A 27,363-nucleotide genomic window follows, 5' to 3' on the forward strand; every position below is an offset into this window, starting at 1 on the left:
GACTAGAACATGACAAACAAGGTAAGCACATGACAAACAGGAACATGAAACATGACAAAGACTATATACAAAATAAGAGACATGAAACTATATACATGAAACAAAACCCATCACCATTCGTGACAGTAACATGCTGTACTGTAGCCAAATACAGTTCACACATCAATGCTTTCCTGCTGGTTATGCTAAAGCATGTACAATTCATTATAAAGAAGCACTTTCCTAAACACACTATTCTGTCTGAAAAGTCTAAATAGCTGCTGCTAATTACAACGGCAATATCATAAGCTAAAGAACAAAACCAACAGAGACAGATCCTTATTAAAGTTTCAGTTGTGGTTATTTTCTGTGGGTACAGTAAAAGGTGACACACAGCCACAAAACGATCAACAGCAAATACAATTAAATTACTAACTCTCATGATTATCATAAACAGTCACAGAAGGTCTCCAAAGTACCAACACATTTCAATCAGTCTAGTGGCCTTTATGGGCAACACAAAAAGTCCAGTAAGCAGTTGGTCACAGCCAGAAAGAGAATAATCAGGTTGGTTGGAGTGTGAAGCTTCTTGAAGTGAGAGATGGAGATGATCACCAGCAGGTTCAGAAACACAGTCCATGCTGACAGCAATGAAAAAACTCTGGCCTTTGATGTCCACTTTCCTGCAGAGTTTAGGTCCAACCTTGATCAAACTCAACTGCCTATAACTTTCTATAAATCCTGAAGACCTTGATTAGCTTGTGCAAAACTCTTAAGGAAAGTGGACATGGAGGGTCAAAGCTGGTTTAAATCATATCTGAGATGCATTTACACATAAATATTGTGATTTACAGATACTTTATATATAACAACCTACAAAGGCAATTGTCTTCCAACTGTCATGGAACCTCACAAGTAACTAGGCATGGGCCGGTTACCAGTTTCAAGGTATACCGCGGTTTGAAAATGTCATGGTTTCAAAACCACTAATATTTTCCTTGATATCGTTCCCGCGGTATGAGCTCTTTTTTATGTCTCGTTAACTCCCTCGGGTCGGCGGTCACGCCGGCAATACCACCTCGTTTTTTTTCTTACGTATAATGATTGAAATAGCAAAATGGCCTGAAACAATTACTAAATAAACTGCAAAATGTTATGTTTTATAATACTTTTATTTCCTGGATGGATTGCTTCTGATAGCGCTGCATGAGCCAGCGCCACCATTTGTGGGAAACTGTTAGCATGTTCGCCAGGGTTCAAAGTACTAAATTCGAGTAAAAATCGGTGTTGAAACAGTGTTATTCACCAGTTGCCCAGTAACTTTTTTATGAATTTTGACAATGCATGGATGTGAGAATGTGATGTGGCTTAGTGTGATCATCAAATCGCAACAGTTGTGATGTAATTGTAGAAATATATACAGTCTGACGCACTGCATGGAGTAAAACGCAACTTTTAGCTTCGATTCACAGAAACTGCTGATCTGCAAGTGCTGTGTGTTTGAGTCGCTTATAATTTGCATTTGAGAACACAACGTGCACCAACCATCCGTAATGTGTGTCGTTTATGAATTTGTTGTCAAAGAGAAACATCTTCCTGGATCTCCCTGTGGTTTTCCTTCAAAATAAAAGTCCAATGATTTGACGTTTGAAAGCAAGAAATAAAGACATCCATAAATGTTAGTATTGTAATTTTTACTGTTGTTCTGTAAAATAAAAATAATAATGAATTTATATCATATACCATATCATATCATAATAACTCTATTATTAATTTATTATCAATAACTCTACTATAAAAATAATATTTTAAATAATTTCATTACAACTCTATTAATACCTTCTTTTTTGTCTTTAACTTATCACATGCACTGACTCACTTAAGTGAGTCAGTTTTTTGAGAGGGACAATGATGCCTTGGTTTTGTACTGTTTAGATGCAAAAGGAAATTTAAAAATACAAGTATATTATTCTTCTGGTTAAACCGGGATACAAACATTTAAATTCCCTTTTGCATCTAAACAGTATGGTTTAACACAAGGCCTGTCTATGGTCATACAGCTGATTACAAGAACATGAATATTCTACAATAACTGTAAATGCTCTGTCCACATTAAAAAATAAATAAAAAATGGTTGCTTCAGGGGAAAATGAATCATCATCTATTTCAATTTTACACATCTGAGATTTTAGCAAAATTTATTTTTTATTGCTCAAATTACCCTGATAACATGAAGTGTTTTTATTTTTTTTTTTTTTTTTTCATTAATTATGTTTTTGAGGCCCTAGACGTGAATAAGAATTAAACAATTAAATCCAAAACAAATAAACACTAATCATAGACTAAACATGTGACTTAGTCAGTTATACCCACAATTAATGGGTTATGCAGGTAACTAAAAATAAAATAATGGCCAGACCTGCCTCTATAACTAATTTAACATAAGCACATCAGATTCTTGCAAGGTAAACGTAATTATTTACCTTCATTTAAAATGTCTTTAAATATACTTACATTATTTTTTTCCTGTTAATAAGCTTATGGTACATAAAGACATCTGGGTATCCAGTATGCTTCACATTCAGTTTACAAACTGAGATAATAAAAAAAAAAAAAACTAACATTAGTCTGTGCTTCATCAAATGAAACAAAAAAGAAAAAAAATCAATAAAAATCATGAATAATCTGTAAATATGTCTAAGAGAGAGGATGCTGGCTTCAATATTTTAAGAGTTAAGATGTGTTTAACTGATATTTTAAACCAGCGGTAAAATAAAGCATAGACAACAGGATTCATGCCTGAGTTTAGCATATATAGTCCATATTAGAAATGTCATTGTAGCAGAAGAGATTATTGTAACTACTTGTAAAGGACAAGAATATAGTATGGAATATAGCATAGCAGATAAGCTGTCACAATAATTCCTAATGTCAGAGCAGCTTTGCTCTCAGATTTCCTCCTCACTGAACTCTCCATTATACATTTACCACCCTTCATCAGAGAGTTTATAACTTTCACTTGCTGATGTACAACATAAAATATCCTCAAATATAAAGTTATGATCACAGTCAAAGGAAACAAGAAAGAAAAGAACAGGTCAATGACTATCCATGAAAAACCTATTATTAAATTACACTTTCCATAGCATGTGTCTGTTCTTGTGAACTTTCAAAATATCTGCCACTAATCACATAGGCAGTATTGTAGGCAAAGGAGAAAAACCAGCAGAGACAGATGCTTATTAAGGTTTTAGTTGTGGTTATTTTCTGTGGGTACAGTAAAGGGGTACACACAGCCACATAACGATCAATAGCAATTAAAACTAAATTACAAATGGATGTTGACAGGAGCAGACCCATGATTATCATAAACAGGTCACACAAAGTGTCTCCAAAGAACCAGCATGTCTCAATCAGCTTTATGGCATCCACAGGCATCACAATAAGTCCAACAAGCAGGTCAGCCACAGCCAGAGAGAGAATAATCAGGTTGGTTGGAGTGTGAAGCTTCTTGAAGTGAGAGATTGAGATGATCACCAGCAGGTTCAGAAACACAGTCCATGCTGACAGCAATGAAAAAAACACATACATGAAATTGTATTCATACATGGAGCGTTTTCCCTTGATACATGATGAGTTGATGGCAGGAAAGCAGTATTGAGTCTCATGATCCTCTGTCTCATAGGCCATGAGTGAGTCTCCTCCTCTTAGGAGTTTGTTCTTCTCTCTTTGCTTTCCTTTTATTTATACAGTGTCTGGATCAAACAGACCAACCCATCTACCGCCCCACTCTAATGGTGCCTAGTAACGATTATTTTCTTCCAATAGTTCCAACAGAGTAAAATGAGTTTACATACTGTACAAAAGACAAAAATGTGTAATGAAAATTGTGATGCAGGTTTTTTGCTGTGGGCCCCTATAGTGATGGCCTTGTCCACACCAATATATGTCAGTACAAAAGTACAACATTGATGTTGTATAAGCCAGCACAAAGATAATAAAAGCATACCTAGTGTAACTTCAAGTTTTCCACTATAATACTGACTTTCTGTATTCTAAACTGCAGCCGATAGCCATTGACCAGGGTTTTTCCTGTGTCAAAAATGGTCTTCAGTGGTGGCGAATGAACATTGCCACACACATACAGTACAAAGTACCCTACCACACGTCAATTTAACGGCCCTGGAGTAATTATTCTGCTTTGTACCACAGTTACTACACCTTTGACACATGTATTTCAAGATATTTTTCAGTTTTTAATCCTTACTGTAATGCTATTGTGTGTGCACACGCATGCGAGAGAGAAAGAATGTGATGTTCATAGATAACAAAAGGTAATTTTGCGTAAAAATGAAAATAGTTCATTTTTATTCATATTTTATTCATATTTTATAACACATTGTTTTCTAAATTGCAATATTTCTTTGCATATAGACTGAAGCAAGAATGAGCTCAGGGGTGATTTACTGGAAAATCCATGTGGCTGACTGGTGGATGGCAAACAGTTTCCAGGAGTTCATCCCTACATTTCAAGGTTGATCTTACAAAAATGCTCACTCTCTTTAATTTCCCTTTTGTAGCAAACAGACATTTTCACAGCTAAGCAGATATGATGTGCACAGTCGAGCGTGTGAGCCTTTCAAAGATACTCCTTTGCCCGTGAGCGTGGAAAGACGCGTTTGACGCATGCACATGCGCACCGTCGTCCGTGGTCACAAATAATCGGCTGGCGTATGGCGGACGGGCACGCAGGCCTATTAAATTATTATTATTATTATTATGCTACTTTTATTATTAAATTAATATTGCAGTTCATTTGCCCCGCAATATCATAGCGCATCACCGCATAACCGACACGCTGCGAGGATGATAAAATATTAGTTAGATAGCTTACTCATCATTTAAAAAACAACTTGTTTAACACGAAATACTTCTCGCTTCACCAAAAAAAAAAAAAAAAATTCTCTCTATGGGCCACAAGAAAATATTAAGAAAATAAATCAGATTCATCTCTAAGAGAATATGCGCCGTTAATGCAGCGCCAGATGGCGGACCATAGACTGTGTGGCGGATGCTTGGTCAGTTATTTAGTTTCTGTAGTGAATAATTGACTGGCATGTGAGAATTTCTTCACCTGCATAACTCTCACGGAAAGTTTGCACATTTTTTGTGTGATATCCACTGCCTTCGGTTAAATCGGAAATATTTTCAATATTGCGACGTGGCATTTTTCTTTATCACCAGTTTGCTCGCAAAATGGTGGACACTGATTCACATATTGTCCGTGTCATTTCCTGTGATAATAAAATTAAGTGAATTATTAAATAAATGAGTCAAATGTTGTCTAGTCTCAGTTGTCGGATTGTCGCCGTCGTGTTTACAACTGTTACAACGAGCGCTTATCAGGATCAAATAAATGCTGGATTTTCAAAAGTATGTGAAGTTCGCGGCTCCATTGTTGCAGTAAACTTGCACAACGTTCTTGAATGAATAATTTAGATGCATGCTGGTCTGTTATTTTTGGTACATCAACTTTCATTTTCACGCCCCCTAAACATGACATGAACAAAACGAACTCTGATTGGTTGCTTTACATGTCAGTCAAACGTCCTCTTAGGCGGTCCTTGGCCAATGAAAGCTGCGATAGAGTTTAGACATTCTGCCGTCAGTCTGAAGGTCTGGCTACGCGAGACTAAATATCGCCCATGGAAATGACAATGTAAGTGTTTGGTCTTGGCGGAATAGATCTGCTACGCTGCTGCTGAATTGCTGCTGCTGTTGATTATTGCTGTAGTTGTAGATTATTGCTGCTGCTGCTGTTGATTATAGCTGCTACTGTTGCTGCTGCAGAGCAAGTACAGGAACTTGCTACTGCCAATACATACACTGCGGTGACAATGCAAGGCATACTGCTGCTGCACAAATAGCACAAATAAAATTACCCCCAACAAAGCTAAAATTACCCCCCAACAAAGGAAAGATGAACAATATAACCAAGTTGTGAATGCTGTTGTGAGCATGAAAACATACTGCTGCTATACAATAATATGCTTAAAATGATCCTCCATCGAAGCAGAGTAAGAGCAGATCTATTTTAATAGTGGTTTGATTTAATTTCACAGCAGTGACAAACAGCGCCAAAGTTTAGGGCAAACACAATGGTTACCTGGCTGTCACCAATGAAGGCAGGTCCAGAAACATGCTTTATTGATTGAGAATTGACTGAGAATTATTGCCACGGGCCAAATTTAAACAAAAACTAAAATATAAAATAAAATTAAAAAAAGTCTAGCAAATAAGTGCACTTATCTAGTCAAAGGCCAAAAGGCAGTTAGTGATTTCCATCAGGATTATTATGAGACTAGGAAGCATAGAAATCAAAATTTTTTCAACATCATCTTTGTTAACAAAGATGTATTAATTCTTTTTTAATTATTCAATATTTATTTATATATTATTATTGGTATATATCATTATGTAAGGAATAATTGACAATGGGCCGTTGCGTTCTTAGAAAATAATGCACACCCGGCCAAGGCGCGATATAATGCGGCCATAACGCAAAGCGGAGTGTTACACCTTGGGTGTGCATTATTTTCTAAGAATTCAACGGCCCGGTGTCAATTATTCCGCTTGATGTTGTATTTCAAGACATTTGTCAGGTTTTGTCCTTAAAACACTAATTTCTTACGCATCTCATCCCGAGCCTCCATTGCTAATTCCAAAATGTCATTTCAGAACTAGTAATGAAGGCTTGAGCTTTGATAGCAGAATGATACTGTTGATACAGTTATTAACGCAGTTGAGAGAGAAAGAGAGGAGAGAATAAGCATATGTGAATTAGCCCACCTGAGTCTGTGTGTCTCTCACGGCAGCAGTGTCTCTACTAATAGCGAAACTATAGGTTTATACCTCAAGAACCACACAGTTATTACCTCGCTGGTGAGAAATGTCATTTATCTTTTAAGTTGCTAAAATATTTTACTGATTAATTCATCAGAGCAGCACTAACAAACACTTTGTGTGAGACAAGTGTGTGTCCGTACTGTATAGTACATGTGTACATTTGAAAGAGAGAGAGAGCGTGAGAGAGTATGCACTTTCAGGACACAACAAAATGTATTTTGTGGCAAAAACCATGACAATAATTTGTCGTTTTCATCCTATTGTTTACTATATTTATTTGCTTGGTCGGTGTCATTGTGGCTTTTGTTTCTTTTGCGATTATAGGCTGTAGGAACTATTGAAATAACTGAAATCATTTTGCGAAACTACTTTAGCCGCGCGTTTCCCTGAAAATAATTGCACACCTTAGAATGTTGGTCAACCAATCAGATTTGAGCATTCAGTAGCATAAATCAATATATTGTTATGATAAATTGAATTAATGTCTGAATTAAAAAAAAAAAAAAAAAAAAAATCTTACTTAGATACCTAGAACTTAGATATCAATATAATATATAGTAACTAAACAGAGAACATCTAATCACATCTACACACACTAATAAAATATGTTCACCAAACAAACAAGGTAAAATGTTTTACTGCTTTTTTGCCTTCAATTTGGTGTGGCTTCTCTTAAAACGAATCCAGTGCCAAATAAGAGAAAAAAAGAAGTCATTAAGGAAACAGGACTAGTCATGATTAGCACTGGTTTTGATTTATACCATTACAGATTAAATTATTATTATTGAATTATTAACATCTTTAAAATATCTCACATTAATTTAGCTAATTGCAATTAAATAAGACATCTGGGTAGCCATTGTGTTTACACCCAGTTATAAACTGAGACAATACTTTAAACTAATAAATAAATAAATAAATAAACAAACAAACAAACTTAAATCAGCCTGTAAAAATATCAATGAGAGAGGAGGATGCTAGGCTCCAATATTTTAAGTGTTAAGATGTGTTTAACTGATATTTTAAACCAACTGTAAAACAAAGCATAGATAAGAGGATTCAGACCTGTGTTAATATACAAAGTCCATAATAAAAATGTCATTGTGGTAGAAGAGATTACTGTAGTCCCAATTAAAGACAAGATATAGTATGGAATAAAGCACAGCAGATAAGCTGTCACAATAATTCCTAATGTCAGAGCAGCTTTGCTCTCAGATTTCCTCCTCGCTGAACTTCCATTACACATTTACCACCCTTCATCATAGAGTTTATAACGTTCACCTGTTGATTAACAACATAAAATATTCTCAAATATGCAGTGATCATCACAATACAAGGCAACAGGAAGGAATATATCGCATCAATGACTGTACAGGTAAAATTAACTGTAAAGGTACACTCTCCGTAACACTCAATCTGTTCTGTTTGAAGGGTCAAAATATTTGTTGCTGATTACAATGGCAGTTTTGTAGGTTGAGGAGAAAAACCAACACAGACAGATGCTTACTAAAGTTTTAGTCATTGTAATTTTCTGTGGGTACAGTAAAGGGTGACACACAGCCACATAACGATCAACAGCTATTAAAACTAAATTGCTAAGAGATATTTGAGCTAAGCACTCCCATGATTATCATAAACAGTCCACAGAAAGTGTCTCCAAAGTACCAGCATGTCTCAATCAGCTTTATGGCATCCACAGGCCATCACAAAAGTCCAATAAGCAGGTCGGCCAGAGCCAGAGAGAGAATAATCAGGTTTGTTGGAGTGTGAAGCTTCTTGAAGTGAGAGATGGAGATGATCACCAGCAGGTTCAGAAACACAGTCCATGCTGACAGCAATGAAAAAACACATACATGATATTGTATTCATGTCTTGAGCGTTTTCCCTTGATACATGATGAGTTGATGGCAGGAAAGCAGTCATTGAGTCTCATGATCTTCTGTCTCATAGGCCATGAGTGAGTCTCCTCCTGTTAGGAGTTTGTTCTGCTCTCTTTACTGTCCTTTCATTTATACAGTGTCTGGATCAGACTGACCAACCCATCTACCGCCCACTCTGGTGATGAGTAATGACAATTATTTTCTTTCGTTTCAACTTTGGCAGTAAAATTGCTGATCATAAGAGACAAATGTGAGATATGAAACTGTTTTTACATGACTGCTATATCCACACCAATAGGTGTCAGTAGAAAGTAAAAGAATATTGTCAAATCTGCTGTAAGTGCATCAGTGGTCATAAACAAAATACACATACTACAGTGGGACTTCTGATGCTTGTCACTAATATTAACAGCTGCCTTCTAACTGTAATGGATCTAGGTATGAAATATCATATCACAATTTTTTTTTTTTTTTTTTTTTTTCCCAGACAGGATAAATCCACAATCTTCTCACAATTAGCACATTGTAAAGTTGGTTTTTAAGACTATTTTTGAAAGTTACTGAACAGTACAGCCAAACTAATATTTTAACCATTTAGTCCAAAGTGAGGGTGGGCGACAGAGAAAAGGATTATTGCAGCTTCCATATCATTGTATGGAATTTGCATTTAACATATTATAAATGTCTTTTTATATATAGCCTAGTACATCATTAAATGTTTGTTTAAATGTCTGAAACTTCAAATAAACATTATGTGGTTGAAAACACTGGATAGTTGTGAATATGAAAAGCACTGAGAGCATCCATCTCTGGCTCAGCACCAGCAGCATGAAAGCAGGTTTGAATTTAGCCAGTGACGCACTGAATATTCTAATCAACACGGTGTGATCGTAGGTGTTAAGGGGCTGTTCACATATTGCGTCTTTTGCGCGCGCAAATTCGTTATTTCAAATGTAGGCCCGCGGCAAGTGCCCTCTTAATGCTGCATTCACATGGGGCGTCAGCGTCAACGCAAGCTTCAGACACCGCTCCTCTGTCAAGCGTTGACGCTGACGCCCCATGTGAATGCAGCATTAAGAGGGCCACTTGCCGCAGGCCTACATTTGAAAATAACGAATTTGCGCCGCGCAAAAAGACGCAACCGTTATAGTGATAACCAGCCAATCGCATACTTTCCGGTGTCGCTTGAACGCAATTGGCTAGTGATTGCTCTAGGGTGTAGAAATCTTCAACTTCTGCCACGAGCAACGCAAGTGAAGCGATGCGACGGAAACCACAATTCAGTTCGGCAACGCATGAGTCACCCATTCAAAATAAATGAGAAGCGTTAACGCTGAGGCCCCGTCTGTGAATGCAGCAACATAGAAGCGACCGCAGTGGTCGCGACGTGCATGCGGTGCGCCGCATTCATTTTTTCAAGGCGTGCCTATGCCGCGGCAAGATGAAAACATGCCAAAAAAAACACTCCTCCTATGGCTCACAAGGATGTCAGTGACAGCATTCCATACGGCCACCACCCAAGCTATAAGCCTAAAAGAGGCCTCCAGAAACATCTAGAGGCCTACCAAGGCTACTCAAAGGCTTGGAACCAACAACTTCTAACAGAAGGGGTCCCTTTAAGGGAATGTGGCCAGGAGCCAAAGAAGCCCCAGGCCAGCTCACTTCTCAGTGGAGCATAGTCTACCCTGACTAACAACAAGGGAGGCCGACCTGGTCCTACTTAAGTAGTAACCTAGTCTGGCCAGCAACCTGTCTGTTACCAAAACAGAGTCTCTAAAGCACTAGCCTCCAGAGGAGGGGTCCAAGAAAGCTGGGACTGCAAACTGGAAGTAACCAAACTCAGACCGGATCGTAGAGACAGGCATCTGGGGGAGCAGGACTCAGCATAGCGCTTCTGAACCCTTGCAATCCAGGGGAGTTACTCTGCTCAACCTAGGATCTACAGAGCACTTCTTAAATAAAGCACTCTGGAGGCTGAGTACTCTACATAGGGTCCCTAATGAGAGACGTACCTCCAGCTCTAACAGGAGCTGATCTACCAAGGGAGTTCTTACTAAAAAGAACCTCTTAAACCTTTAAGACCAATTCAGGAGCGAGGTCCCTATATATGATGACCCACTGAAGAGAGAGGAGTACCTACAGCCTAAAATACTGACATACTCGAGAGGTCTCACGAGAGACGTTCAACCTTCCGATCAGACCTCAGGAGCGCAGTTCTCTAAAGAATGACCTTCAATGTGAGGGGAGTACCCACTGGACTCAACCGAGGCGAGTACTGACCAAGCTCAATGCAAGTACCAGGGAGGCTCCTAAAGAGCCTACACTCTGATATAACTCTAGGGAGTCAGAATACTAACTTAGCTGGAAGTGCTTAGGACCTACTCGACCCAGAGGATTGCCTTCAAGGTGGCCTGCTCGAGGACCAACTACTTAGCAGATCTAGAACTCCAGGGCTAGTATCAGGGAGGCTCCACAGGAGCCTGAGCTACCTGATAACCATCTGCTCAACTCTAGGGAACTAGGACACTCAGGAACCTAGCTCAATCCAGAGTATAGCTTTCAAGGTGAACCCAAGGAGGGCCAACTACTTGGTAGCAAATTTAACTCCAGCAGAGATAGCTGCTAGAGGTATGCAGGCTTGGAATACTCATTCACATTGCCATCACGAGTAGTGTACTCAGCATATCGCTTTCTACCCTTAAAACAAGGGGAGTACAAAACTAAGCGACCGGGTTGACGAGGAGGCCTCAGCCTACTACTCTAGCATAACACGGCCACAGGCCCGAGGCTAATGCTTGAGCTCTAAGGGAGCGTGCTCAACTCGCCCTGAAAAAGAGGGAGTACTCGATATGCTCAACCTGAGCATAACTGGTGTTGGGCACATATGGGGCACAGAGCTCTGGGAGCGAAGTGAGCTAAACCCAAGTAAGGCTCAAGGGTACAAGCCTGTGCAAAAACTCTTGCTCCAAGATGAGAAAAGCCGTCTGAGCTCAGCTCTGGAGGAATGGAGGCCCCAACAGGAAGAAATTCCACAAGAGGGGTATCAGAGCGGCCCAAAAGAATGTGCTGGCACACACGCACTCATGACCTTCCTGGAGCTCAATGGAGTGGAGACTTCAGCCTAACAACTCTAAAGAAAGGAAGCTGGCTCACACAACACCCAGGTGAACTGACCACCTGGGACTCAAAGAGCGGTGGCTTCAGCAAAAACGACTCTCTAAGTGGGAGGAAACCAACACACACACCACAGGGAATATCAAGGTGGCCTTAACAGGCCAACACTTGAGGACATCAACTACCTGGAGCTCAGTGGAGCAGAGTTTTCAATAAAACTCTCTAGATGAGAGAAGCCAACACACTTATCATCGGGTTATTGTCAAGGTGGCCTTGCAGTAGGCCAACGTCAAAAACATCTATCTAGAGCTCAAATGGAGCGGCAGATTCAAATAGAGATTCTTAAACGAGAGGAAGCCAGCTCACTCACCACAGGGTGATGTCAAGGTGGCCCAGAGAGGGGCCGACACCTACAAGTCATGATCTATCTGGAGCTCGGGGGGAGTGGAGGCTTCAGCATATCGCCTTCTACTCTCTCAGCAAGAGGAAAACCACTTCACTTGACCTAGGGAAGGTATCAAGGGGGCCTAACAAAGGCCAAACACCTCAAATCGTGATATTACCTGGAGCTCAGCAGAGCAGTGGCTTCAGCAAAATGACTCTCTTTAACGAGAGGAAACCAGCTCACTCAACCCAGAAGGATTATCAGGGCAGCCACGGAGGGCCGAGCACCTGACATATCAATTATCTGAAGCTCAGATGAGCGGCGGCATAGAAACTGACTCTCAGATCGAGAGGAGGCCATGCCATTCACTACAGGTGATATTTCATTCTTAATGCTACCCGCTATATTAAGACCTCACAAGAGAGGAGGCACATAGCAAGGGTGCCACGGATAACCTTCCCTAATAATGTGAGCTCCAAGGCCCCAGTTTAAACGCCCCAATACATAAAATACATATATATACTTTGTAATCTAACATATAAAGAATAAACATCCCCTTTATTCCTTTCTACAGGGAGCTGAGGTCACTAAATTTATAATGGCTCTCACAAAAGAGAGGTAGCCTGAAAGCTCAACCTGAGACTTTAAAAAGGCAGAGTGTAAATAAGGCCTGCCATACTGCTGCAGACTGAAAGGATGCACTCACTACCAAGCCCGCTGCTGGACCAACGGAAGGGTTCTTAATGATGGAATAAACTCCTCATCAACCCAGCCTCAGGCCTGATATTAAGACATTCAAGAAAGTAGATATTGCTTAATTATATTATGTTATAAAAACAAAATACAAGAACAAGGGAATACAAGGGAAATTCATATCTTGAATTTTGGAGACTTTTTTTTTTTTCATTTTGGTAGCATTTCCAACCTTGCACAATGCTATTTTATGTCTGTATTGAGATGTTTTAATAATGATTTCATTTCACATTGGTGACAAACAGCGCCAACGTTTAGGGCAAACACAATTGTTACCTGGCTGTCACCAATGAAGGCATCTAATCACATCTACACACACTTATAAAATATGTTCACCAAACAAAACAAGGTAAAATATTTTACTGATTTTTTTGCCTTCAATTTAGTGTGGCTTTTCTTAAAACTAATCCAGAGCCAAATAGGAGGAAAGAGAAGTCATTAAGGAAACAGGAGTAGTCATGGTTAATACTGGTTTTATTTATGCCATTACACAGGTGTACTCAGCAGATTATAATAAAAATACATTTATTTGTAGCATGATGCGGGCCACAAATTTAATGCTGATGGGCCGGATCAAGTTATAATTTGTGGCCCTTTGCATTTCATGTGGTTAAAATGCGGTCCTCTTGGCCTCCGAACTTGAGTACCCCTGCTTTACAGTTTGCATTACTCTTATCTGTATTACCAAAATGACGTAGTATTTTAAGTTAAATTCAAGTGATCGTACCGGCGCCTCCATGTCATACAGTGAGCGTGCTCTCCACATAAGCATGGATATGTGCCTAATTATAGCGTGCATTTATCTAGGACTAGGCTAACATTAGAGCAAACGGACTTGTAAAGTTGCTACTACTTATATGTTTCAAGTGATAAGCCATATTTGAGGTTGATGAATGATGAATGATAGGTGAATGTTTGGATTGTTGCCGTCAACGGGCAACCTGATGATACACAGGGCAACTAATTAGAGCAACGGACAGTTGGCAGCAACTAATCAGAAAGGAGCATGCTTTATTTTTAAACACTTGTTATGCACTTCATTTCAACTTTTCAAATATTTTCTTCCTTTTTATTAAATATAAATGCCTTTCTGATCTGATTTGTGATGGGGAAACGGGAGAAGAGTGAGTTTGGCAAAAGGTGGATTCGAACCCGGGTCGCATCAAAAGCTTTTTTTAGTAATTAACTTAAAACATTTGATAGCTAAATTACAGCCTACATATATTAAATTGGACATTTTAAGCATTAAATGAGGTAAATTCCCTATTTTGGGTTGACACATGACAATTTACCAGCGTAAAAAATTCATACTCTTTTTCTTCGCTCCACTGCCGCTGAGAGGCCACCATCTTTGAATTTTTTTCTGAAATCTCCAAGCCGGTTATGTGATCGTTCTGATTGAAGAATCTCAAAAAATTGCCCCCAAAAAAAGTTGCCCTGTGTATCATCACCTTAACAGTTAGTCGACTACTAGGGGGCAGCCCTAGATTATATCGATATACACAGATCAGGCATAATATTATGACAATTGACATGTGAAGTGAATAACACCGATTATCTCTTCATCACGGCACCTGTTAGTGGGTAGGATATATTAGGCAGCAAGTGAACATTTTGTCCTCAAAGTTTATGTGTTAGAAGCAGGAAAAATGGGCAAGCGTAAGGATTTGAGCGAGTTTGACAAGGGCCCAATTGTGATGGCTAGACTAGGTCAGAGCATCTCTAAAACTGCAGCTTTTGTGGAGTGTTCCCGGTCTGCAGTGGTCAGTATCTAAAAGAGGTCCAAGGAAAGAACAGTGGTGAACCGGCGACAGGGTCATGGGTGGTCAAGGCTCATTGATGCACGTGGGGAGCGAAGGCTGGCCCATGTGGTCCGATCCAACAGACGAGCTACTGTAGCTCAAATTGCTCAAGAAGTTAATGCTGGTTCTGATAGAAAGGTGTCAGAATGCAAAGTGCATCGCAGTTATGGGGCTGCATAGCCACAGACCAGTCAGGGTTCCCATGCTGACCCCTGTCCACCACCGAAAGCACCAACAGTGGGCACGTAAGCATCAGAACTGTGGAAGAAGGTGGCCTAGTCTGATGAATCACGTTTTCTTTTATATCATATGGATGGCCGGGTGCGTGTGCGTCACTTACCTGGGGAACACATGGCACCAGGATGCACTATGGGGAAAAGGCAAGCCGGCGAAGGCAGTGTGAGGCTTCGGCCAATGTTCTGCTGGGAAACCTTGGGTCCTGCCATCCATGTGGATGTTACTTTGACACGTACCACCTACCTAAGCATTGTTGCTTTCATGGAAATGCTATTCCCTGGTGGCTGTGGCCTCTTTCAGCAGGATAATGCGCCCTGCCACAAAGCAAAAATGGTTCAGGAATGGTTTGAGGAGCACAACAACAAGTTTGAGGTGTTGACTTGGCCTCCAAATTCCTCAGATCTCAATCCAATCGAGCATCGGTTGGATGTGCTGAACAAACAGGTCCGATCAATGGAGGCCCCACCTCGCAACTTACAGGACTTAAAGGATCTGCTGCTAACATCTTGGTGCCAGATACCACAGCACACCTTCAGGAGTCTAGTGGAGTCCATGCCTCAAGGGGTCGGGGTTGTTTTGACAGCAAAAAGGGGACCAACGCAATATTAGGAAGGTGGCCATAACGTTATGCCAGATTGGTGTACAGTAGTTTGATACGAGTGCAAATGTAATGTTAGACTGTAATGTAATTGTAATGTAATTTTCCTTTTTTTTTTTTTTTTTTGCACATACAGCCTATAGCATAGACCACTACATGGTTACATTCACTATATTTGTTTTAATAGCCTTCAATATGAACATTGTTTATAGGACAACATTGGGCAAAAAAATTGTAAAAAAAACAAAAACAAAAGAAAAACACTTTTTTTCTAAATCCAAATAGAAAAATGTAGAAAATACCGAGATATATATTGTATATCACAATTCCATATCGCCCAGCCCTAGTGACAACCCTAACAGTGCCACTGCATGCCATGCCAGACCTCTCATGGCAGGCATACAGCTTTATGCGTCGTCAGCATGAAATCAGTCTTTATAGAGACTGCCGATCAAGCTTTCCAAAGCGATTATCGGCCGATAGTGACAGGTAGCCTATCAATTGGAATACATTATTTTGGTGATATCAACCAGAAGCATCCCATAGTCTAAAAACAGTTCAGCTGAATTGGTAATAGGTGTGTTCATGCAGTGCTGCACAGACTGATCACTGTCTGGCTTGAAGCACTGCATGCAGGTTAAAAATTTTTTGTCCGACTTGAGACTGCGCCAGTGATATGTCACTTTGTTGTATGCCATCAAGAAGTCAGAAAGAAACAGAGGACTATAGTACATAACATAATAAATGTAATTATTTAGTCTAATTTAAATATACAACATATTTAAAATAACTCACTTTTTTCAGTTAATGTGTTTATGGAAAGGCATCTGATATCCAGTGTGTTTACATCCACTTCACAAACTTTACAGAACTACACTTTAGTGTGTGCTTTATCAGCTGAAAAAAAAAAAACACAACCCTAGACAAAAATCATGAATAATCTGTAAAAATATCCATGAAAGAGGATGCTGGCTCCAATATTTTAAGAGTAAAGATGTATTTAACTGATATTTTAAACCAGCGGTAAAATAACGCATAGATAAGAGGATTCAATCCTGAGTTAATATACAAAGTCCATGATAGAAATGTTACTGTTGTGAAAGTGTTAACTGTAATTTCAGTTAGAGTCAAGATATAGTACGGAATCCAGCAAAACAGGTAAACTGTCACAATGATTCCTAAAGTCAAAGCAGCTTTGCTCTCAGATTTCCTCCTCACTGAAACTTCCATTACACATTTACCACCCTTCATCAGAGAGTTTATAACTTTCACTTGCTGATGTACTACATAAAATATCCTCAAATACACTGTGATGATCACCATACAAGGACATAAGAAAGAAAAGATCAAATCAGTGAATCTCCAAGCAGAACTAATCACAGCAATACACTCCCCGTAACACACATTGGTTCTGTGTGGTGTGTCAAAAAATCCGTTACATATTACAATGGCAAAGTTATAAGTTGAACAACAAGACCAGAAGACACAGATGCTCATTAAGGTTTTAGTTGTGGTTATTTTCTGTGGGTACAGTAAAGGGTGACACACAGCCACATAACGATCGACAGCAATTAAAACTAAATTACTGAGAGATGCGGAGAGAAGCACCCCTGTAATTGCCATAAATAGTCCACAGAAAGTGTCTCCAAAGTACCAACATGTCTCAATCAGTTTAAAGGCCTCTACAGGCATCACAATAAGTCCCATAAGCAGGTCGGCCACAGCCAGAGAAAGAATAATCAGGTTGGTTGGAGTGTGAAGCTTCTTGAAGTGAGAAATGGAGATGATCACCAGCAGGTTCAGAAACACAGTACATGCTGACAGAAATGAATAAAACACATACATGATATTATATTCATGTCTGGAGCGTTTCCCCTTGATACATGATGAGTTGATGGCAGGAAAGCAGTATTGAGTCTTATGATCCTCTGTCTCATAGGCCATGAGTGAGTCTCCTCCTGTTAGGAGTTTGTTCTGTTCTCTTTACTGTCCTTTCATTTATACGGTGTCTAAATCACACTGACCAACCTATCTACCGCCCACTCTGATGCTGCATAATGACAATTAATTACTTTTAATTATTTTCTTTCATCTCAATTTTGGCAGTAAAATTGCTGATCAAAAGAGACAAATGAGAGACATGAAATTGTTTTTACGTGATGCTGTATCCACACCAATAGGTGTCAGTAGACAGTAAAAGAATACTGACTTTGTCACATCTGCTGTAAGTGCATCAGGGGTCACAAACAAAATTCACATACTACAGTGGGGACTTGATGCTTGTCACTAATATCATTAATGAATGCAAAGCCAACAACCTGTCCTCAACATTTAAATCATATCTAAGGTACATTTACACACGAACATTGTAATTTTTATATACTTATTATGTAACATCAGACAGCTGCCTTCTAACTGTAATGGATCCAGATATGAAATATCATATCACATTTTTTTTTTTTTTCCCAGACAGGATCACAATCCACAATCTTATCACAATTAGCACATTTTTAAGTTTTAAGACTATTTTGCAACTTACTGAATAGTACAGCCAAACTAATATTTAACCATTTAGTCCAAAGTGAGGATCAGCGATATGACCAAAATCTTACTTCACTTATTTCATTATTTTATATATATGATTAAAAATAAGAATAAAGACAAAAAAAAAAAAAAAACAATATGACAAATACAATATAAAAAAGATACAAATTAAATAAATGGCTTTAAATTTTTCAGGTACAGTAGGTACCTTCTTCAATTTCTTCAAGTAAGAAATTGAATAATCAAATGTAAAAATAAAACTGCACATTCCATGTATGAGTTAAATATACTTTGATTCTTATTAAAGCTACAAAAGTTATTCAGTGAAGAGCAGTGTGTCATTGTTCTCTTGTTCTTTTGTTGTTTGATTCACATTAATAACATAGACAGCATCAGGTACTGTATATTAGGCTTTAAGATCAAATGCACAGATCTAATATACATGCAATTTCTTTCCTAGTTGTTTATGTTCACTTAAGACATAACCAACAGTATTTATGTGAACCTTGTGTGTTTTTGACAGTTTAAGTGCGAAAAATCTTATAGGCAAATAATAAACTTTTGTGATGATGAAGAACTGCAATGTCGTGTTAGCATAACCGCAAAAGAGATCATCAAAAACAAAACAAAACAAACAAACAAACAAAAAGCCCTACATGTTAGCATTAGAGTTTGTGCTTTATCAGTGGGGAAAAAAATAATAATATCAACCCCAACATTAAATTATTCATAATCAGTAAAAATATCCATGATAGAGGAGGATGGCTCCAATATTTTAAGAGTTAAGATGTGTTTAACTGATATTTTAAACCAGCGGTAAAATAAAGCATAGATAAGAGGATTTAGACTTGAGTTAACATACAAAGTCCATATTAGAAATGTCATTGTGGCAGAAGAGATTACTGTAGTCCCTGTTACAGACAATATATAGTATGGAATATAGCACATCAGATAAGCTGTCACAATGATTCCTAAAGTCATTGCAGCCTTTCTCTCAGATTTCCTCCTCACTGAACCTTCCATTACACATTTACCACTCTTCATCAGGGAGTTTAAAAGTTTCACTTGCTGATGTGCAACATAAAATATCCTCAAATATAAAGTTATAATCAGGGTACAAGGTAACATGAATGAAAAGAACAGGTCTGTGAATGTCCATGAAAAACTTAGTACTAAATGGCACTTTCCATAGCACACGTCTGGTCTTTGGGAACTTTCAAAATATCTGCCACTTATTAAATAGCCAATGTTGTAGGTAGAGGAGAAAAACCAGCAGAGACAGATGCTTATTAAAGTTTTAGTTGTGGTTATTTTCTGTGGGTACAGTAAAGGGTGACACACAGCCACATAACGATCAACAGCAACTAAAACTAAATTACAAATAGATGTTGAGATAAGCAGTCCCATGATTATCATAAACAGGTCACACAAAGTGTCTCCAAAGTACCAGCATGTCTCAATCAGCTTTATGGCATCCACAGGCATCACAATAAGTCCAACAAGTAGATCAGCCACAGCCAGAGAGAGAATAATCAGGTTGGTTGGAGTGTGAAGCTTCTTGAAGTGAGAGATGGAGATGATCACCAGCAGGTTCAGAAACACAGTCCATGCTGACAGCAATGAAAAAAACACATACATGATACTGTATTCATGTCTGGAGCGTTTTCCCTTGATACATGATGAGTTGATGGCAGGAAAGCAGTATTGAGTCTCATGATCTTCTGTCTCATAGGCCATGAGTGAGTCTCCTCCTCTTAGGAGTTTGTTCTGCTCTCTTTACTGTCCTTTCATTTATACAGTGTCTGGATCAGACTGACCAACCCATCTACCGCCCACTCTGATGCTGCGTAATGACAATTATTTTCTTTTAATTATTTTCTTTCATCTGAACTTTGGCAGTAAAATTGCTGATCATAAGAGACAAATGGGAGACATGAAATTGTTTTTACGTGATGCTATATCCACACCAATAGGTGTCAGTAAAAAGTAAAAAAATACTGACTTTGTCAAATCTGCTGTAAGTGCATCAGTGGTCACTATATAAATATGTGGACACAAACACACTGTCACAGATGGTGATGGGTTTTGTGTTCATGTTTCATGTCTTTATTTTCAAGTTTAGTCAAGTCTCATTGTTATGTTTGCTATTGTTTGCTTTGTTTGCCATGTGCTTCCCTTGTTTGTCATGTGATCCTGCCATGTGCTTTCCTTGTCATGTGTTCTATGTTGTCACGTTCTGATTGGTTCATTGTCTTGATTGTGCACAGGTGTGTCTTGTTTAGGCTTTTGCCCTTGTGTATTTAAACCCTCATGTTAGCCGTGTGTCTTTGTTAAGCATTGTTTCCCGTAACCACTGTTGGTGAGTCTTGTTTAAGGTCATGATTTTTGCCAAGCCTGTCTTTGTTTTATGTTTGACTATGTTAATTAAATAAACTGCACTTGGGTTCTCTGCAGACTTGCCTCCAGTGGATTTACGTTACATACACATACTACAGTGGGGACTTCTGATGCTTGTCACTAATATTAACGACGAATGCAAGGCCAACAACCTCTTCTAAATGTTTAAATCATATGAGATGCATTTACACAAACATTGTGATTTATAGATACTTATGTAACATTGGACGGCTGCCTTCTAACTAATGGATCCCGATAAGAAATATCACTTTTTATTTATTTAAAATTCAGGTACAGTAGGTCTTCAGGTAAGAATTTAAATAATCAAATGTGGGGGGAAAAAACTGCATATTCCATGTATGAATTAAATATACTTTGATTATTAAAGCTACAAAACTTATTCAGTCAAGAGCCGTGTGTGAATGTTCTCTTGTTGTTTTGTTGTTTTGATTCACATTAACAGACAGCATCAGGTACTGTATATTAGGCTTTAAGATCAAATGTACAGATCCAATATACATGCAGTTTCTTTCCTAGTTATGTTCACTTAAGACATAACTGATAGTATTTATGTGAACCTTGTGTTTTTGACAGTAAGTGCAAAAAAAAATCTTATAGACAAATAATAAAATTTGGTGATGAAGAACTGCCATGTTGCATTAGCGTAACTGCAAAAGGGATCATCCAAAACAAAAAAACCCTACATGTTAGCATTAGAGTTTGTGCTTTATCAATGGGGGAAAAATGAGAAAAATCAGCCCCAACATTAAATTATTTATAATCTGTAAAAATATCCATGAGAGCGGAGGATGGCTCCAATATTTTAAGAGTTAAGATGTGTTTAACTGATATTTTAAACCAGCGATAAAATAAAGCATAGATAAGAGGATTTAGACTTGAGTTAACATACATAGTCCATATTAAAAATGTTATTGTGGCAGAAGAGATTACTGTAGTCCCTGTTACAGACAATATAGTGTATGGAATATAGCAAAGCAGATAAGCTGTCACAATGATTCCTAAAGTCATTGCAGCCTTTCTCTCAGATTTCCTCCTCACTGAACCTTCCATTACACATTTTCCACTCTTCAGCAGAGAGTTTAAAAGTTTTACTTGCTGATGTGCAACATAAAATATCCTCAAATATAAAGTTATAATCAAGGAACAAGGTAACACAAATGAAAAGAACAGGTCTGTGAATGTCCATGAAAAACTTACTACTAAATAGCACTTTCCATAGCACACGTCTGGTCTTTGGGAACTTTCAAAATATCTGCCACTTATTAAATAGCCAATGTTGTAGGTAGAGGAGAAAAACCAACAGAGACAGATGCTTATTAAAGTTTTAGTTGTCGTTATTTTCTGTGGGTACAGCAAAGGGTGACACACAGCCACATAACGATCAACAGCAACTAAAACTAAATTACAAATAGATGTTGAGATAAGCAGTCCCATGATTATCATAAACAGGTCACACAAAGTTTCTCCAAAGTACCAGCATGTCTCAATCAGTTTAATGGCTTCTATGGGCATCACAATAAGTCCAACAAGCAGGTCAACCACAGCCAGAGAGAGAATAATCAGGTTGGTTGGAGTGTGAAGCTTCCTGAAGTGAGAGATGGAGATGATCACCAGCAGGTTCAGAAACACAGTCCATGCTGACAGCAATGAAAAAAACGCATACATGATATTGTATTCATGTCTGGAGCGTTTTCTCTTGATACATGATGAGTTGATGGCAGGAAAGCAGTATTGAGTCTCATGATCTTCTGTCTCATAGGCCATGAGTGAGTCTCCTCCTGTTAGGAGTTTGTTCTGCTCTCTTTACTGTCCTTTCATTTATACAGTGTCTGGATCAGACTGACCAACCCATCTACCGCCCACTCTGATGCTGCGTAATGACAATTATTTTCTTTTAATTATTTTCTTTCATCTGAACTTTGGCAGTAAAATTGCTGATCATAAAAGAAATGGGAGACATGAAATTGTTTTTACATGATGCTATATCCACACCAATAGGTGTCAGTAAAAAGTAAAAAAAAAAAAAATACTGACTTTGTCAAATCTGCTGTAAATGCATCAGTGGTCACTATATAAATATGTGGTCACAAATACACTGTCACAGATGGTGTTGGGTTTTGTTTCGTTTAGGCGTCTGGAGCCGCCCATAGAGGGGGGAATATGTCACAGATGGTGTTGGGTTTTGTGTTCATGTTTCATGTCTTTGTTTTCAAGTTTAGTCAAGTCTCATTGTTATGTTTGCTCTTGTTTGCTTTGTTTGCCATGTGCTTCCCTTGTTTGTCAAGTTCTAGTCATGTGATCCTGCCATGTGCTCCCCTTGTCATGTGTTCTATGTTGTCACGTTCTGATTGGTTCATTGTCTTGATTGTGCACAGGTGTGTCTTATAACCACTGTTGGTGAGTCTTGTTTAAGTTCATGATTTTTGCCAAGCCTGTCTTTGTTTTATGTTTGACTATGTTAATTAAATAAACTGCACTTGGATTCTCTGCAAACTTGCTTCCAGTGGATTTACATTACATACACATACTACAGTGGGGACTTCTGATGCTTGTCACTAATATCAATGACGAATGCAAGGCCAACAACCTCTTCTAAATGTTTAAATCATATCTGAGATGCATTTACACAAACATTGTGATTTATAGATACTTATGTAACATTAGACAGCTGCCTTCTAACTGTAATGGATCCAGATTTGAAATATATCACAATTTTTTATTTATTTTTTTTTTTTCCTGCCACTTATTAAATAGCCAATGTTGTAGGCAGAGGAGAAAAACCAGCAGAGACAGATGCTTATTAAAGTTCTAGTTGTGGTTATTTTCTGTGGGTACAGTAAAGGGTGACACACAGCCACATAGTCTCTTAATGCGTCATGGGTGTGTTTTAGGCGTAATGTGCAATAAACCAATCAGATTGTCATCTCCCATTCTCTTTAAAAGTCAGGTGCACTTGCACCATGGTGGATTGCTATTTACATGGCAGAATATAGATACCCTCAACCTGACGAGTCAGTTTAAATACATGTGTTTATTGCCACAATTGGTCAAATAATTAACCAATTTCTTTTGTCATTACTGCAAAGAGGCAATTCTGATACATGCAATGACTATCCATTGTGACATGTAGGCATTTTTATCTTTATGTACACAATAATATTCTTTTACATTGTATCCCTTTTATTTTCAATATTTAGCATGTTTGTGTGCTGCTGTGCTTCCCCAGAGTGTATGCGCGTTGTGCACCCGCCTATAGGCGCATATTACTAACACGCACTTTAAATAACAACAAAAATACTGCGCCATTGACTTTAGACCAGGTTTTTGTTGGTCAATGGCACAGTTGTTTTCAGTTGCCTCAAAATAGCAACACGCCAACAATGCTCCTGAACACACCTCATTTTCAGACCAACACGCCCATGGGCGAACAAAGGCTATCACTATTATTTTATATTGGCAATTTTTATTTAATAAAAAGTGATGCACTATGACGCACAAATGTTCCACGACTTTAATTTTAAGGTTATTTTTCGCTAATATTATTTTAAACTTTTTTAATCACACTGCACATACTAAGAAAAAATATCAAGCATTTTCCATGACAATATTCAAAAATTAAGCACAATTCAAAGCATTTCCGAACTTTCAAAACTGTACGATCCCTGCATATACATCATGAAGGTGAGTAAAACGATGAAAGAAATGTTCTTGTTTGGTTGGAGTACACCTTTAGTTAATGGCTACAAAATAATTAATAAATACACTTAGCATACACACAAAGAAGGACTACAAACCCCCCTCAGAAAATAATCATGCCCTTATGTCATCAGAGTGGGTGGTAGATGGATTGGTTTGTTTCATCTCGACACTGTATAAATGAAAGGACAGTAAGGAGAGCAGAACAAACTCCTTACAGGAGGAGATTCACTCATGGCCTATGAGACAGAGGATCATGAGACTCAATACTGCTTTCCTGCCATCAACTCATCATGTATCAAGGGAAAACGCTCCAGATATGAATACAATATCATTTACCTGTTTGTATCATTGCTGTCAGCATGGACTGTGTTTCTGAACCTGCTGGTGATCATCTCCATCTCACACTTCAAGAAGCTTCACACTCCAACCAACCTGCTCATTCTCTCTCTGGCTGTGGCCGACCTGCTTGTTGGACTTATTGTGATACCCATAGAGGGCATCAAACAAATTGAGATGTGTTGGTACTTTGGAGACACTTACTGTGGACTGTTTGCAATTACTGTTAGGTTGCTTCTTTCTTCATCTCTTAGTAACTTAGTTTTAATTGCTGTTGATCGTTATGTGGCTGTGTGTCACCCTTTAATGTACCCACTGAAAATAACCACAACTAAAACTTCAATGAGCATCTGTCTCTGCTGGTTTTGCTGTTCGGTTTACAATATTGGGTATGTAATTAGTATCGAATATTTTAACATCTCACACAAAACGTGTTATGGTCAGTGTATTGTCATGAATAGTCTTGCTTGGACATTCACTGATTTGACCTTTTTATTCCTATTTCCATGTGTCGTGATCATCTCTGTATATTTGAGGATATTTTATGTTGTACAATGGCAGGTGAAAGCTATAAACTCTCTAATGAAGGGTGGTAAATGTGTAATGGAAGGTTCAGTGAGGAGGAAATCTGAGAGTAAAGCTGCTCTGACATTAGGAATCATTGTGACAGTTTATCTGCTTTGCTATATTCCATTTTATATCTGTTCTCTAACAGAATCCACTGCAGTCTCTTCCACTACAATGACATTTCTAATATGGACTTTATATGTTAGTTGTGGTCTGAATCCTCTTATCTATGCTTTATTTTACAGCTGGTTTAAAATATCAGTTAAACACATCCTAACTCTTAAAATATTTCAGCCAGCATCCTCCCTGATGGAAATATTTACAGATTGTCATTCATGATTGTGGTGGTGGGGGTTGATTTATTTTCTTTTTTGCACTTAGAGGACAACCTCTAATTTCCATCTCTTAAAAAACATTAGGGCATATGTGATATGTTTTCACATGTTCAGGTACAAGAATGAGCCATACAATTCAAGAAACTACATTAACTTATTATTAAAGGCATAGTTCACCCAAAAAAAAAAAAATAAAAAAAAAATGTCTTTTATCATTTAATCACCCTCATGTCTGATGTTAGGCAGAATGACCATTCACTTTCATTGTCCATAAAAAAGATGCACTGAACATAAATGGTGACTGAGGCTGCCAATATCTCTTCTGTGAAATAAGAAAGCATCACATCTTCAACTTCAACTTTTATTTATTTATATAGCACATTTAATAACAACGTTGTTGCCCAAAGTGCTTTATAATAGTTAAAACATACTTATATAAAAAGATTTACCATGCCTAGCAAATGAAGGCATGACAACACACTCTTAGACACACACCCTCATACAACTGTACACTGAGATCAGTATAGAAGAAAAATAAATAATTACAAATTTAAAAATAATAATAATATCTTCAATGAACAGAATACCCTTACTGGAGATTTCAAATGAGACTTAAAAATCTCTAATGCTGGAGTTTGCAGGATATGAAGAGGAAGGCTGTTCCACAACTTAGGAGCAACAACTGAAAAAGCTCGGTCACTCTTTGACTTCTTAGAAAGAGGGATGGCCAGCAAAGATGTATTTGCTGTTCTTAGTGTCCTACTTGATATGTAAAACCCTAAAAGGTCAGCAATGTAGTTTGGGGACATATATGAAGTGCATGTGCGATCGCATTCCAGGGGAAATGCTTAATATATTTGCGATGTAATATAAAACATCACATTCCTTTGCTACACTTAATATAAACTAACCAAGATTATATGTTGCTAGTGATCATAGTAATGTCAACATTTATTAACCCATTCCATTTATATTTTTATATAGTAACATATAATATAACATATAATGTAATATGTAGTGTGTGCAGAATTATTAGGCACGTTGATTTTCTGATCATATTTCCAGGCACATCTTACCAATTCCAAACCACATTAATCTTAATATCTACTATTCATTTTGTATTTAATAATTTATAAGTTTTGGGAGTTCATTTTTAGTCCATCTCCTACCCTGAAGTCCGTTTTGCAGAGATGGAATAAAAATGAGCTCCCAAAACGTACTGCCAGATTCTGGAAGATGAATTCTTCATACAGTGGTACAAGAGGATGTGGTGCTGGTCCTTCAAGAGTCACTCTCAATCGGTCTGCCTATAAAAAACAGTCTTAATGTATTTTACAACACTTCAGCTTGTGATTCTTATTAAGTGGGGGTCATTTTTTAGGATTCTTTACCTAACCTAAGTCTCTGAGATCCTGACACCTTCCACTTTTGGAGACTCCAGGTTTGCAATCCTGGAAAATGGTGGCGCTAGAGACTAAAGGGTTCCTGATGGTTTCACACTTAATTCTTCACATTAATTCTTAATTATTTTGCAGTTAACATGTGTCTTTTCTTCTCCACCTCCAGTGGTCATGCCTTTAAGTGATCTGGGTTTGGTTCTTTAAAACGAACTATATGTAAAAACACCCTTGCTGCTTTTGAAGTGTCAACTAAACTATCCCCTGCGAAGGCCTCCTTCCCTTTCCTTTCCCTATGTATAAATAAAACGTTATCAAATTATTCCAGTTCGCATAGATCAAACACGCAAACCTATAGACTAAACATGTAAATGAATGGCAAGAATGCATTAAAAGTATTCGTTTTTTCAGTA

At 38.1% G+C, this 27,363-nt stretch overlaps 1 protein-coding gene and 5 pseudogenes across 1 annotated transcript; 1 reads left to right on the forward strand and 5 right to left on the reverse strand.

Moving 5' to 3' along the window:
• Positions 1–2,653: 2,653 nt before the first annotated feature.
• LOC127520348 (trace amine-associated receptor 13c-like) lies at positions 2,654–3,669 on the reverse strand (annotated as a pseudogene).
• A 4,174-nt stretch (positions 3,670–7,843) lies between these two features.
• On the reverse strand, positions 7,844–8,928 carry LOC127520349 (trace amine-associated receptor 7c-like). Its single transcript, XM_051908336.1, is given in 4 exon segments — positions 7,844–8,117; positions 8,379–8,488; positions 8,490–8,713; positions 8,925–8,928. Coding segments are annotated over 4 exon segments (612 nt in total).
• Positions 8,929–16,584: 7,656 nt separating this feature from the next.
• LOC127521079 (trace amine-associated receptor 13c-like) lies at positions 16,585–17,652 on the reverse strand (annotated as a pseudogene).
• A 1,269-nt stretch (positions 17,653–18,921) lies between these two features.
• LOC127521206 (trace amine-associated receptor 13c-like) lies at positions 18,922–19,989 on the reverse strand (annotated as a pseudogene).
• A 1,377-nt stretch (positions 19,990–21,366) lies between these two features.
• On the reverse strand, positions 21,367–22,434 carry LOC127520350 (trace amine-associated receptor 13c-like; annotated as a pseudogene).
• A 2,058-nt stretch (positions 22,435–24,492) lies between these two features.
• On the forward strand, positions 24,493–26,010 carry LOC127521644 (trace amine-associated receptor 13c-like; annotated as a pseudogene).
• The last annotated feature ends 1,353 nt before the right edge of the window (positions 26,011–27,363 follow it).

This window comes from Ctenopharyngodon idella, chromosome 10 (assembly GCF_019924925.1).
Source record: "Ctenopharyngodon idella isolate HZGC_01 chromosome 10, HZGC01, whole genome shotgun sequence".
NCBI classification, from domain to species: domain Eukaryota; kingdom Metazoa; phylum Chordata; class Actinopteri; order Cypriniformes; family Xenocyprididae; genus Ctenopharyngodon; species Ctenopharyngodon idella.